Genomic DNA, 14,044 nt, shown 5'->3' with positions numbered 1-14,044 from the left:
AGTGAGGCCTGAGCCCCGGAATCAGCATCGAGCCCTGTAATATGCCGGGAGGCCGCAGCTGGGAACTGGGTCCGTGGAGGAGGGGTCTGAGGGTGACTGGGAGGTGCCGACCAGCAGCAGTCGTGGCCCCTGCCGAGGTGCTCCATTCTGCAGGGAGGGGAGGTGGCCTTACAGAGCACCGCATCACAGTGACCCTTTGATTCCCCAGCAGAACCGGCAGATGAAGCATATTTCAGCTGAGCAGAAAAGGCGCTTCAACATCAAGATGGGCTTTGACACCCTTAACAGTTTGATCTCTAATAATTCCAAGCTGGTGAGTGGCATTGGGTGGGTGGGGAGCCGCTTCATTGGCCTCGGTGCCGGGTGGACAGGCAGGGTCGCCGTGGCCGCTGCGGCTTTGACCCCGCCGCCCCTCCCACAGACCAGCCACGCCATCACGCTGCAAAAGACCGTGGAGTACATCACCAAGCTGCAGCAGGAGCGGAGCCAGATGCAGGAGGAAGCCCGGCGGCTGCGGGAGGAAATCGAGGAGCTCAACACCACCATCATGTGAGACTGGGAACGCGGGGCCCGGGGCTGGCGCCTTGCGCTCCTTTGTGCGTGTCACAGAGGCCCCGTCACCCGTAGCCGCCTCTCTGTTGCAGCACTCTGGGTTTTTGTCATCCTCCTCCTTCCGAGGCCCCCCCTCGGGCCTGCCGTGGCCGACAGCGGGCCGGCCCTGCCTGTTCGGTGCCCCGGGTCCAGCTTTACCGCCAGCCGCTCTGAGCTGCCTCTGATTCTGCCTGTTGCAGCTCCTGCCAGCAGCTGCTCCCCGCCACAGGAGTCCCTGTCACCCGGCGCCAGTTCGATCACATGAGAGACATGTTTGACGAGTATGTGAAAAGCCGGACCCTACAGAATTGGAAGTTCTGGATTGTATCTTTGGGTTTTCTTGCTTCTCCCACCCCCCAGCTGTGGGTAGGCTGAAACAACAGACACTGACAGCCCAGCGATTTTAGAAAAAACCCACATAAATGGTTGTCGTTGGGCTCATCCAACAGGCGGTGCCGGCTTCCGCCTCGGGAGAGGGGCCTGGCCAGGGCCGTGGCGTGAAGGGAGTCGGTCGTTGGTGACCGTCCCCGCTCACGGCTTCCTGGGGAGGCAGAACAGGCCCGGTTTGCTCTCTCGGTGCCTGGGAAGTAAAGACACTTGGTTGCAAGGAGCTAAAGCCGCTTGTAGAGGCAATCCTGTAGGAAGGAGCTAGGGTCTCATCTGACACCTCCTGGCAGCCGTCTCAGTCCTTGGGGTGACTTACTTAGGGAGGGTGAGTACTGCCCCTGTGATGGATGAGAAACCAGGGTTCACGAACGACCGAGTGGCACAGTCGGGATTTGAAACCAGCTCCCTCGAGGCTGTTGTCTGGGTTTGGGCCCCGTGGCCTCTGATGCTGTCATGAGGCACATGCACCTGAGCGCTGGGGTCTGTCTCTGGGGCCAAGGCGCGCCCGCACTCAGCTTCCAGATGTCAGCAGGGCCCCTCTGGGGGACAGCTCCTGCCTTGTCCGTACCCTTCCAGCCACATCTCTGCCTCAGACGGTCTGCACACGTGGGAGGTTGGCCATGTGCCTCCACCTTGTTACTGACACACTGAGAAGACAGTTGTTTGGGAGCAGAGGATTTTAGCTGCTTCATTTGCACTCTGACGGCTGGTTTTGAAGAGAGGAGGGATGACAGACACCGGCTCTGTTTCCTCTGCTTTGCCTGGCTGGCCCAGCCTCCCTCTGCCCTCATCACTGATGGAGCTGGGTGACAGCTGGGATGGGCCAGAACCTCTTTAGGAAAACGGCACGTTCCTCATTGGGCTGAGGCTTGGACCGCAGGCACTCATGGCTCAGGTCAAGGAGAAAATGGAGCTCATTGCCTCCACTAAGCTGATTGCTTAGGATGGTTTGGGAGACCTACGTGGAATGTGACTAAGAGCCAGCATGTGTGTTTATCACCAGACACAGGCCTCATCTATCTCTAGACAGACAGCTTCCACCATTTGGTCTGGGGCGTGCCTCTCCTATTCTTGCCGGTATACATAAAGACCGTTGGTTTTCACGTCGTTGCGCCAGGACCCCGTGCCACACCAAGCAAACCTCTCAGTCCCTGCCTCTGGCCTGCTCAGTGGTCATTAACCTGTTGCTCAGTTCCAGTTAGATGGGAGCATTTTAGAGGAATGTAAGGGTGCGTCTTAACCTAGATGTCTGCCTCTCATCCGCTGTCTGTACAGTCACTTGCCCGCCCCGGGGGAATTGATCATGGGCAAGCCTGTAGCTGGGCTTCATTCTCCCCACCCTTGGTTACATGTTTGCTGGTCCTCCTCCTCGCTTACGTTTTCTTTAACCCACGTGCAATGCAGTTCAGTATCATCATCAAGCCGCTGTTTGAGTCCTTCAAGGGGATGGTGTCCACCAGCAGCCTGGAAGAACTGCACCGGACGGCACTGTCCTGGCTGGACCAGCACTGCTCCCTGCCCGTCCTCAGGCCAAGTGAGTAGGGGCTGCATGGGGGCCGAGGCGCCACGGGGGCTTGCCAGCCCCTGCACGACAGTCTCGGAGAGAGGAGGGCCTTCGCTGCAGACAGCGCTGTAGCCAGGCCAGGCTCCACCGCGAGCAGCCGCTCCGGCAGGGCCGGGAGCGCGGGATGATGCTGTGTAGGAGGCCCCGAACCGGAATGTGCCAACCGCAGGGCGGGGGCAGAGCCCCTGGCGCCTCTGCTTGGCTTCCTACCATCCCTGGGTGTCACCGTGCTCAGGTCCAGCTTGCGTTTACCGAGCACCTGCTGTTCACCAGGCCGTCTCGGGTGCTTTCAGATTTTTTCCGATTTAATTCTTGTAACTAACAAGGCAACGCCCACACGTTGAGGTTATAGAGGGGTGACGTGAAAACAGGTGGACATACAGGAACGGCTTGGGATTCTCTGCCCGTCTGCAGGATAGGAGGCATGATTCGGAGAGTCACCCTAGGGCCAGAGAGGCTTTGCTGGCATTCGTCCCTCAGTTTGAGCTCAGCGCCTCTGCTTTGGCGGGCGTGAGAATTACCACACGGGTCGTATGTGTAACACCTTGCGTGCCGTCCGTCGGGCTCAGAGCTGCCGTGTGTGCCTGTGTCCCCGGGCTAACCTTCCCCTTTCTTCCAGCGGTGCTGAACACCCTCCGGCACCTGAGCACCACCACCTCCATTCTGACAGACCCGTCCCAGCTGCCGGAGCAGGCGGCAGAGGCTGTCACCAGAATTGGCAAGAGATCGGGGGAGTCTTAGCGCCTAGCAGGCACGTGGCCGCGCAAGATGCCTCGAGGCTCTTCCCTGCCTGCGGAGAGGATGCTGCACCCCATGCCTCTCCTGATGCGGAGCTCAGGGCCCCCCTCCAACTCCGCTGGCCCACCGGGCCGCTCAGAACACTGTGCTCAGGTCTGAAGCAGGTTCGGGTCCTGCCAACAGCAATAGCCCATCTTTGGGAACCCCTTGCTGTGAACTCTCACTCAGCGACCTCAGTCGTGACCTCCCCTGCCCTCGGGCAACCCAGACAAAGTCCTGTCCTGCTGGCGGCCTGCCAGGCCCATGGTGCCGGTGCAGGGAGTAGATGGGACAGAAGGGGCAGGGCCTGCTCCTGTGAGCTATCAGAGGCATACGGTTCCTCTCCGGTTCTGTCCTCAGACTGAGAGATACTCGCTCCTGTCACCCCTGGGTACTCGGACGGCTCCGAGTGACTCCTGTGCCACTCTGACATGCCCACGGGGCAGGCGGAAGGCGTCTCTCTCCCTCCCTCAGACTCTGACCTTGTAAGTAGGTTTGGACGGCTGCTCAGGCTTGCGCACGGTAGGCCGCCTCCCACCGCACGAGCCACCAGGGAACCTCAGAACCCGTGTGCACAAGTGGTGGGTGTGAATGCACGCGGGACAAGAAGGAAAGCACGAGCAATGCAAAGCTGCCGCCCTGGCTTAGAGACCCCCTCGGGCGGCACTGTGGTCTGGGAGTGACTTCGTTCTGCCTGGCGTTGTGATGGCCACACGTCGCTGACTTGAAACCGTGGCAGGGACTCGGGTGGGGCCTCCTCGGGCATCGCCTCGCTGCATGGCCCTCGTTCTCCGCTTGCTTCCGAGCCGTAGCCTCGGGTAAGCCAGCAGTGTTCCGTGGATGCGTACAGCCCCCAGGGTGGAGCGTCTGAAAGGCCAGACTCCACGGTGCCGTCATCGGTCCGGTCATCTTGGCCGGATTGTTCAGCCAGGAGCCCCAAACCGTAACAGTTCTCGGACCAAAGATGTCACCACACCCAAAGTCTGTCCTGTCTCGTGTTTGGAGGAAGAAATTGAGTGTTGACAGGCAGAACTCTGAGGCAGCCAGCCTTCGAGCTGTCTCTGGGCACCTCCAGATCAGGCAGTGAAGAGCTACACTCGTATTTGATCAAGGTGGAGGGATATCGGGGGGCCATGGCCTGCTTCCAAACATGGGAACTGCAGCTGGGGCGTCCAGGCCCGTCCAGGCCCGTCCTCTTGCTGTACCTGTCGGAGGACCGCGGACGGAAGGGCGGGCGCTCACTCTAACACTCAGGAAGCCCAGCCCAGGGTACCTTCTTGTTGAAAGAATGTGCTTCTAACGTTCTGCTGTGAAGTTCGGAGGGTTAGTGAACTTCCCATTCAACCTCTGTCCTCCCGGCCAGAGATGGAGCCTGGGCGGTGCTGGGCAGGCTGGAAATCCTGGGGCGAGCTTTGCAGGGGCTCCGAGGGCTGCCTCCTGAAATGTGGGTCCATTTGGAGGCTCCCACTTCTTCCTGGAGGCCCGCTGAAGGCGCTCGGGGGCAGCCAGCCCTGCCTCGGCCTCGGCTGATGGAGAGCAGAGGGGGCGTCCTCTCCCTGCTGCCGTCGCTGCCGCGGGTCACCGACCAGCCACCTGTTCCCTCATCTGTCCTTCAGCCTCACGGAAGAGCAGCCTGGCGGCGTCCCTCGGCCTACAGCGGAAAAACGTGTTTACAGGCCTTCCAGATCACTTCCCTCAGGGGTGAGCACACAAAGCTGGGCTAATCCTTAATATCCACTGGGAGGTGGTAAGAGAACTTGCCCTTCACCCCAGGACAAACGTGAAGTCTCCCTTCAAAAGGGAGAAGACCACCACGGTAAGAACTCATTACGGTCAAAAGGAAAACCACATGATGTCCCCAGCTATGAGGGCTCGTGGAGGGTCATGAGCTCAGTCCCTTCCACAGTTCCTGTGCCTTTGTAAACCGCGTGGATGGCCACAGTGCTTGGCCCACCAACACCTCTCCTGAATTAGCAGCCTTCCAAGCACCCCGTGCTGGGAGTCTTTTTTTTTTTTTTTTTTTTTCTTTAACTCCGTGGGATATAAAATTGGCCTCCTGCTTCTTTGGCCTACCTCTCCTCCTCTCCCTTTTGCTGAATTGATGTTCATGTTTCTGTTTTGTTGAATATTTAAGGCTGTTGGTCACGTGAGACTTTGAGGTGTGTGTGTGTGTGTGTGTGTGTGTGTGTGTGTGTGTCCTAGCAGACTGTTAACTAGATGCATGTTTTTGTTTCGAGATAATTACTTAAATCCATTTCTCTTGGTGCTCACAATTACCACGGCTGTAGGGCCACAAAGCTGTATCTCTTCTCACAGACACGATTGTTTCTTGTCCCAGAATCATTTCTTGTTTTGGAATCTTGCTCAATGAACATGGCCAGAGGGGCCCAGCCAGCGTGCAGGGACAGCGAGACCACTCTTCCAGCAGCCTCCAGTGGATGCTGACCATGGGGCTGTGCTTTGTTTACGCTCATTTCCGCCCCTGCTCCTGCCTCTACTCCCAGAAAAGAAACATTAAAATGCTGACGCTTTGGAGAATTAGAAAAACAATCTGAAAAGGCGGGGCGGGGGGGGGCGGGGAGCCCATCTGGCACATAAATCTGAAAAGCATTTCTGTGAAATCTTTCTGTGCCATCAGTTCCCTTCACACTGCTGCGTGCTCTGTCACAATGAATGGGACACGGAGGGACAGGGCAGGTGCCGCCGTGGGGCTTTCTGAGACTTGGCGGGCTGTCCCTCCGTCTCTGGCCTCAGGTGGTTCTGCACCAGCAGTCACCCTTCACCCACCCAGGATGCTTCAGCCCGTGCACCCTGGCTGCCGTCCAGCCGTTTTTCTCACACTGGAGCACTGGTCCCGGCATCAGACGTTAGCGTTGATGAGATGCTAACAGGCATCACGGGCTCTTGTCAGGAGGAAGGAACCCCCGACGCTGCCCTGTTCCTGGAGCCTCTGCAAGAAGAGGTCGCCCATGTGTCCTTGGGCACCCGCTTCCTCGGCTTCCTGTCCTTGTGACCTGACCCCTTCCCCTTGGTAGAGGTTGGGCCTGAAGGTTTTTCTGTTCTGGCCAATAGAAAGATAAACCTAGACTGTGAGGGAGCGTGGCACCCCACGGTGGTGCCGGCCCCCTTTGTCTCACCCCAGGTGAGGGTGTGCAGTGGTGAGTGACCCGAGAACTAGAAGAACGAGAAGTGGGTTTGTGGTTTCCAGGCTCACAGGCTGTCACAGTGTAGCTGAAGCATGCATCTGCATGGGGCCGGGCTATCCTCGACGGTCTTTACCCGGCTGCTCACGGCCCCGCATGCCGGGTGCAAGCTGGCCCTCGCGCTCTTCTCTGTCTGGTGGGAAGTTACCTTTCCCTAGAGATACCCTGCTTCCCATTACGCACTTTGCCACTGGTGACACCCGCCCGCCGCTCACCGGGATTTAGCTGTGCCAAGTGTTCCTGCAGTCGTGGTCTCGTCGAGGGAGCTGGGTGCCCTGATGTGGGCACCATGGCAGCCGTGGGCCATAGTCTGTGCCACAGTGTCCCAGTGCCTCGTACGTTCAAGAGAATCTTCACCACGTCTGAACACGGACAAAGGGAGAGGAGGGTAGGGCTAGAGAGTGGAAGAGCTTGGACGCTCAACACGTTTGTACCGTTCAGTAGTAGTCTCCTTGGCCTTGAACCCGTCTGATCGGAGAGGCTGCGGGATCAAGGAGAGGCCTTAGGACCTACCGTGCACATCCACAGCTGCTCCATTCTCTTTTCCTTCCGAGGACTTGGCTTTCCTGGCTCATCACACGGGGGTTCTGTTTCCTTGTCGGGGTTTTTGCGAAAATCAGCCTTTGAGAAAAGAAAAGGGAACTTTTCATGTTGAATGTTGGCTTTGACTCTGTGTGTGTGTGTGTGTGTGTGTGTGTGTGCGCGCGCGTGTGCGTGTGCATGTGCTTGCACAAGCCTGCCTGCGTGCATTTACTTAATGGAATTTTATTTTTGTGAAATTCCTTCCCAAGTATGTAGCAAAATTCACCTCCATCTCCCAGTCAGACTTTTGGTGCCATAGTCAACCCTGGGCATCACTCATTTGAAGAATTCTTTTCTCGGTTTCTGAACAGAGGTGTGCTACTCGCAAGGCTTGAGGTTCTGGAAGGTTAGGAGACACTGACACATTTTTCCATAGAGTTTACGTCCTACAGTTGAAGGGTCTGAAGGGCTCTGGCTCAGGAGACATGACTCCAGGCTGTGTCTCTCCCAAGGGAGCTTGAACACAGCCCGTCCCCTACAACGCCCTGCTCTCTCTGTACCCGAACCTTCTCGGACAGCCCTCAAAAGGAAACCGGATTCATCTACTCACTTTGTAACACCACGGCTGAGCCACCATGTCCTCTTCCTAGTGTACCTGGCTCGTTTTTTCTGTTGTGAGCTCTGGTGATTGTGTCAGGGCTCCATTAGGAGGAAGTTTCCTCTCGTGGTCTGAAAAACAAAACCGGAGAAGAGCCTTGTTAATCAGAGGCTCCCTCAGGCCTGTGCCATCCAGAACACCACCCCTCATGCTCCGCTGTTGAGAAGCACGTTTCCACCAGCTGTATTCAACACTACAATGCAGTTTTAAAACTATATTTGCATCCGAGACAATAAAAAGCTGTATTTTTTTGAAAAGCCTGTGACATGTGGTCTTAAATGGTACTCTGTTGGGCTGTGGAAGAGATGATTCAGGGAGATGGGAGCCAAGTGATGCCAAGACGGGCTCACTCATTCTAACCTTGAGGGATGGGTGCAGCCTGCGGTGGAGGCCTTGGCGGCGAGAAGAGAGGCCCGAGGTGGGCAGGGGTTCCTGAAGAGAGGCTGCTGGAAGGGCCTGTGACAGAAGCCCAAAATGACCAATTCTTCCCATGAACTCTCCAGAGCCTTGTGTTCCAGGCCTTTCCCAGGTGGACGGAGCTCAGTGGTGCTTGTGCAAGCTGCCCATGTCCCCATCGGGAACCTGGGCAGATGGCACCCGGCCCATGCTGTTGAACAGGGTGGTTGTGAGTTCACATAAAATCACGTCAGGGTGTGCAGTCACCCGTGGAGCACTGGACTTAGTATAGTCGGGGTGCCTGGGTGGTTCAGTCGGTTAAGCATCCGACTTTGTCTCAGGCCATGACCTCGCGGTTCGTTTGTTCGAGCCCCGCGTCGGGCTCTGTGTGGACAGCTCGGAGCCTGGAGCCTGCTTCCGACTCTGGGTCTCCCTCTCTCTCTGGCCCTTCCCCTCTCGAGCTCTGTCTCTCTCTCTTTCTCTCACTCTCAAAAATAAACAACCATTAAAAAAAAGAAATTAAAAAAAAAAGTATAGGTCATCATCAGAATGGCTAACACTGGCCCCAGGGCTGAAAGTCTTCTGAGTCATGGTGATGGCCCCAGGGAGCTGCGGTCTCGCTGCTGACCGTGGACCCAAAACCATAGGTGGAAAACGCAGGGAAGTTGAGCAGCAAAGATGTCCCGTTGCCGTGCTGAGAAGACTTTGATGATCTGTGTTTAATCTAGAAGCTTCTCTCTTTTCCATACCATCTTCCTGCGTCCCCCACCGCAGTCACTTGTGCCTGGAAGGTGACCCAGTGAGCCAGCCAACTCGTGCTACCTCTTGCGGGCGGCCTAGCTCCCGTACGGAGCTGCCAGCCTGTCTCACCAAACGGCTCAGATCTGAATCTCTGACTAAAGTGCTGTGGGTTGATACACCGGCTCTTGTCTGATCAAACCTGATGCCTCCCCCAAAGAAAAAGTCTCAGTGACACAAAGCAAGATTTTAGGTCTTGAGAACAGGAGGCCCTAGAAAGAAGTGAGTGGTTCTCAGACTCCTCTGGGCTGAAGAAACTCAATTTCCATTGAGCAACAGGTGTCTGCTTTGCTCTTTTTAAGTTTTTGAACGCAGCTCCATGTCATGTGTGGAATCTTGAAAGATGCTTGGGACGGGGTGCCATCTGACTCTTGATTTCAGCTCAGGTCATGATCTCATGGTCATGAGATCCAGCCTCAAGTCCGGCTTGGCACAGAGCCCGCTTGGGATTCTCTCTCCCTCTCTCTCTGCCCCCTCCCTCTCTTGTGCACCTGCACTCTCTTCGTTCTCTCAAAATAAATGTAGACTTTTGAGAAAAAAAAAAAAATGCTAGGGACATAATTCGGAGAAGAGGGTTAAGTTTCGATAGGCTGGGAGAAGGGAGACAGAGCGAGCAGAGGGAGTGAGGCCAGTGTTCTAGAGACTTCTTTCGCATCGGGCTCTGGGCTCCATGGAGCATGCGTGCCCCTGGATAGTTCTCAACCTGGTGGTGTTGCTATTCCCATTTCATAGAAGAAGAAATCAAAGTAGTTGACAAGGTATTAAGGCCACATGGACCAGAGAAGTCTAAAGAATCATTTTATTTTTTACCTTGTAAATAGCCTCTCCACCCACCAAATGGGGAGGATTATCCTTGACTTGTCCTTCCCCTCCCCTCCCCTCCCCTCCCCTCCCTCACCTCTCCTAATGCCAAATCTGGTCAAGTTCATCTTTTAAATCTCTTCCAAATACATTGCCCACTTTTCTCCATGCCGCTGCTGTCACCAGATCCAGGTTGCCAATATTTCTCAACCAGTTCACGTAACAGGGCCCCACTTGCTCTGTCTTGTGGTCTTCATCATAGTGTGAGTTTGGAAAAGCCCAGGTCCAGCCACGTCACTCCTGTGCTCAGTCCATCCAGGGCCTTCCAGATGAGGGCCAAGCCCTGGTGTCTATTTCCCCCACCCCGCCCCATCTTGCCCCTCTGGCCCCTGCTCACTTTCCCCACCTCATTTTCGCTCGTTTCGGTTCTATGAACGTACCATGTTCCGTTGCATGTTGTTTCACTGTTAAGGTTTTTCCAAGGCTTCTTTCCTCTGCCCCAGCCTCCCTCCATCTCCACGCCTTCTCCTGGCTCACTCCCATTCTTTCTTCCAGTCCCATTTCTGAGACCTCAGTTCTTCTGAAGCACGTGCATGGAGTCAGGCCTCAGAGCACCCTGTGTCTGCTCAGGACACCTGTTGAGTCTGTCATTATCATTTATCTTCCCTAACAGGCCCTGAGGCCCGTGGGGACAGGGACCGGGTGCTGATGGTCCCCGCTGTGCCTAGCACAGAACTGTCGCACAGCAGGTGCACAGGTAACCTGCTGAATGAACCCTCCAGCATTCCAGCAGCCCAGCTGCCCTTTCCTCACATTTGCATCGGGGCTTTGCGGGGCCGTGATGAGAATTCAGGAGAGGGGGAGGGGGACCACCAGCAGGTGCAGATGTCAAGCTGATGTAGATGTTGAGGTTAAGTGGTTGACCTTAACATGTTTAACTTTTCCCCTTTTTTTTAGTGTTTATTTACTTATTTTTGACAGAGAAAGAGAGAGAGCTCGCATGAGTGGGGAAAGGCAGAGAGAGGATCCCAAGCAGGCTCTGTGCTGTCAGCACAGAGCCCGCTCAGGGCTTGAACTCACAAACCATGAGATCATGACCTGAGCTGACGTCCAGAGTCGGATGCTTAACTGACTAAATCACCCAGGTACCCCTTACATGTTTAATGTAGAACATCAGCTTTAGTAATTTAGATTGCAAATAGACAATCTCTAAGTGACATTTAAAAGCATTTCACTAGGGCACCTGGGTGGCTCAGTCGGTTAAGCATCTGGCTTCGGCTCAGGTCGTGATCTCCCAGTTTGTGGGTTCAAGCCCCACATGGGGCTCTGTGCTGACAGCTCGGAACCTGGAGCCTGCTTCGGATTCTGTGTCTCCCGCTCTCTCTGGCCCTCCCCCGCTCATGCTCTGTCTCTGTCTCAGAAATAAACATTAAACAAAAATTTAAAAATAGTAAATGTGCTTTTTAGTACTATTTACAGAATTGCATACCTGCAATAGTGTTGGTCATTTAAAGGCTCCTAAAGCCTTTGTCAAAAGCTACAAAGTCACAGTTAATACGAAACCTGGGGACTGGGGAGTTCTTATTGATCAGATTTTCTGTTTCACAGAATCATTAGCTAGAAAACCCTTATTGTTTAAAGAGGGAAAAGCTTTCTAAGATAAGAGCCTACTTTCCTGCCTTAATGGGTATGGTGCAGCAAACAATCTAATCTCTTGATCTAGTCTGACTGATTTTCTTTCCTGGGGGACGACCAAACAGTGCTGGCTGGTTCCATTACAAACGTCTTCGTCGTCGTCGTGGGAGTAGGGCCTGTGTGAGCGGGAGGGTAGCAGCCCGTCCCACCTGCCCCTCACCCATCCGGCAGCCCAGATTCTAGCCTGCTGGTGTCTCCTGGTGTCCCCAGCCCGCCCATCAGTGTCACTGAATGACCGACCTTTCCCTGGGATACACATAAGCTGCTCCGGTTCTGTGCCTCTCGTCCAACACCGGCCAGTGGTTTGCCCCACTGTGCCCCCTTTCCTTCTAGTCTTCGATCAAGAAGCATGCGCTAAAGGCCAGATCTCAGCTCAGCTCAGGGAACAGCGCAGTGACTTTACTGGAGACACCGCCAACTCTGTCCTGATACTGAGTGATGGGGGTCAGCACAGGGTGCCCTTGAGGTCCTGGAGGAGCCCCGGCAGCCCATCCTGGGAGGGGCCGGGAATGTCCCCGTGGCAGGTGCCTGAGCCGAGCCAGCAGCCAGCGGGACAGGCAGAGTTAGCCGGGCAGAGGGGGCAGATCCCTCAGGGAAGAAGCGCACATCCTCACGGACACCGCTCCCCTGAGGCCGAGGCCCAGCGACACCTGCATTGACGAGCCTCCCCCTCTCCCCGCTGGGGCTTTTTCTCATCCTTATCTCTTTTGTCTGCGGGTGTTCTTCTTTTCCAATTGACTCACACCTCTCCACTTACGTTCTCTTTCTCAAGTCTCTCTGCCTCTAACCACCCGTTAACTTTCTGTCTCCCCTGCCCCTTCGAAGCCTGATCATCCCCAAATACTCTGCGTCTCGCTCCATAGTGTTGCCAGCCGCCCGATTGCTCAAGCCGAAACTGCAGACGGTCCCCTCCCGGCTCTTCTCCCTTCACGCCCCACCTTCAATCTGTCGGTAAATCCTGTCAGTGATCCCTCCAGAATCATCACAAGTCCACTCTTCTCCCCACTCCCCCTGCCACCACCTCGAGGGGCCGCCGTGATATCTTCCACGCTCCGCGTCACCCATTCCCCACAGAGCTAGAGGGACCTTGTGTTTTTAAAAATGTCTATTTATTTGTTTTGAGAGCGAGGGAGGGAGGGAGCACGAGGGGGAGGGGGGGAGGGGCAGAGAGAGAGGGAGAGAGAATCCCAAGCAATCTCCATGCTCAGCGCAGAGCCCGAAGCGGGGCTCGAACTCAAGAACCGCGGGACCGTGACCTGAGCCGAAGTCAAGGTCACACATTTAACCGACTGAGCCCCCCCCCCCCCCGCCCCCCCGGAGTGACCTTATTAAAGACACTGCGTCGGCTCCCCCACTCAAACTTCCAGTGGTTTCCTGCTGCGTTTTGAATAAAGTCCAAACTCTTCGCCATCTGGCTTCCGACTGCCTCGGGCGAGTGACACCCTTTCTGGGCCTGAGCGTCCCGTCTAGAAAATGCGGATAAAATCGTGCCGACCCCACTTCCGCACTGAAGGATTGAAGTGAGCCCGTTTACAGTCAGCTCCTCCCCACCTTCCCCGAGCCCAACACCGCACCCTCGCCCGACTCTCTTGCGTGTCATTAACGCTACCGCAGAAGACCATCCCCCCTCTTTGATACCCTGGCGGCATCCCGATTCTCCCTGCCCCGCGGCATCCCGCCTGGCTCCCTCTCAGGCACCAGATCTTGTGCTGTGAATTCTTTCTGGGAAATGTCGCTGCCTGGGGCCCCGTCCCGTGCCAGGGAACAGCGGCTTCAGAGTTGAGAAGTATCAGAACTGTCAGAGTTAAGAAGGAGCCTAACTTCCCAGCTTAGGTCTAAAAAAGTCAGGAAATAGCTAGCATTCGGCTTGCTAATATTCATCCTTGTTTAAAAAATGTGTCTTCCTCCCAGCACTTCAGAACTTCCTGTTCTTCTAGAATAAAGTCCCCCAGTCCTTAGCGTGGCGTTCAGTAGAGCACTGACTCCCAAGTGTCCTCCCTGCCAGTTACACCGCCCGGGTTCCGGGCTAAGCGGACTCCCCGTGACCGTTAGCTACGCCCCGTGCTTCCTCCCTCTGTGCCCTGCCCCCCTGGAGGCCCTGCGCTCCGTCCCTCTCTGCAGGCCGCCACCCCACGCCGGGCTTCGAACTACCACCGGTGCTCCATTTCTGTCACTTACGTCACGTGGCACCTTCTGCTTGGTCGTGTCACTCTCGGTACTGCCCTCGCGTCATTGCCCCCACCGAAGGACAGGGACCGCGTCTCGTTTTATCAGCCATCTACCGTAGCACGTAGTTTCGGTGTCCCTGGTGCCTAGCCAGCTCGTGGGTTAAGTCGTATCTACCACTGCGTGCCAGGTGATGCAACACCCTGTGAAGCAGGTAACTATTATCATCCCCACTTTAGAGATAAGGAAGTTGAGGCTTAGAGAAGCACACCACTTGCCCAGCAGCGCTATCACCGAGTGCAAATCTGAGCTCTAGACCTGGGTGTGCCTGGTGGCAATAACATGTGCCAGCAGCCAGCCTGGAGGCTTCCACCGTGGTGCCATTTGTATCCTCAAAAGACCCTGGGTGGTAAGAATTGTTATCCTTATCTTCCACAGGCGTGAACTCAGGCTTACCGTTCATGATAAGAACACTCGACAAAGCAG

General features: G+C 55.7%; 1 protein-coding gene across 2 annotated transcripts in view; it reads left to right on the top strand.

The window, feature by feature from the left end:
• The window catches only part of LOC125917133 (MLX-interacting protein-like), a 28,509-nt gene extending 20,550 nt beyond the window's left edge, over window positions 1–7,959 (top strand). The window contains exons 12-16 of one of the 2 annotated variants that reach the window (XM_049623397.1): window positions 212–313; window positions 422–549; window positions 792–915; window positions 2,383–2,512; window positions 3,162–7,959. In XM_049623397.1, coding sequence (XP_049479354.1) covers window positions 212–313; window positions 422–549; window positions 792–915; window positions 2,383–2,512; window positions 3,162–3,283 — 606 coding nt within the window. In that variant the 3' untranslated portion in view covers window positions 3,284–7,959. Of the gene's footprint in view, window positions 1–208; window positions 314–421; window positions 550–791; window positions 916–2,382; window positions 2,513–3,161 lie in introns of both variants that reach the window. The other variant, XM_049623396.1, reaches the window with a different exon arrangement.
• Window positions 7,960–14,044: the final 6,085 nt, after the last annotated feature.

Source organism: Panthera uncia, unplaced genomic scaffold (genome assembly GCF_023721935.1).
Source record: "Panthera uncia isolate 11264 unplaced genomic scaffold, Puncia_PCG_1.0 HiC_scaffold_1519, whole genome shotgun sequence".
Classification (NCBI taxonomy): Eukaryota; Metazoa; Chordata; class Mammalia; order Carnivora; family Felidae; genus Panthera; species Panthera uncia.
Note: the sequence above shows the minus strand (reverse complement) of the source record. Positions and strands in the feature narration are given on the sequence as shown.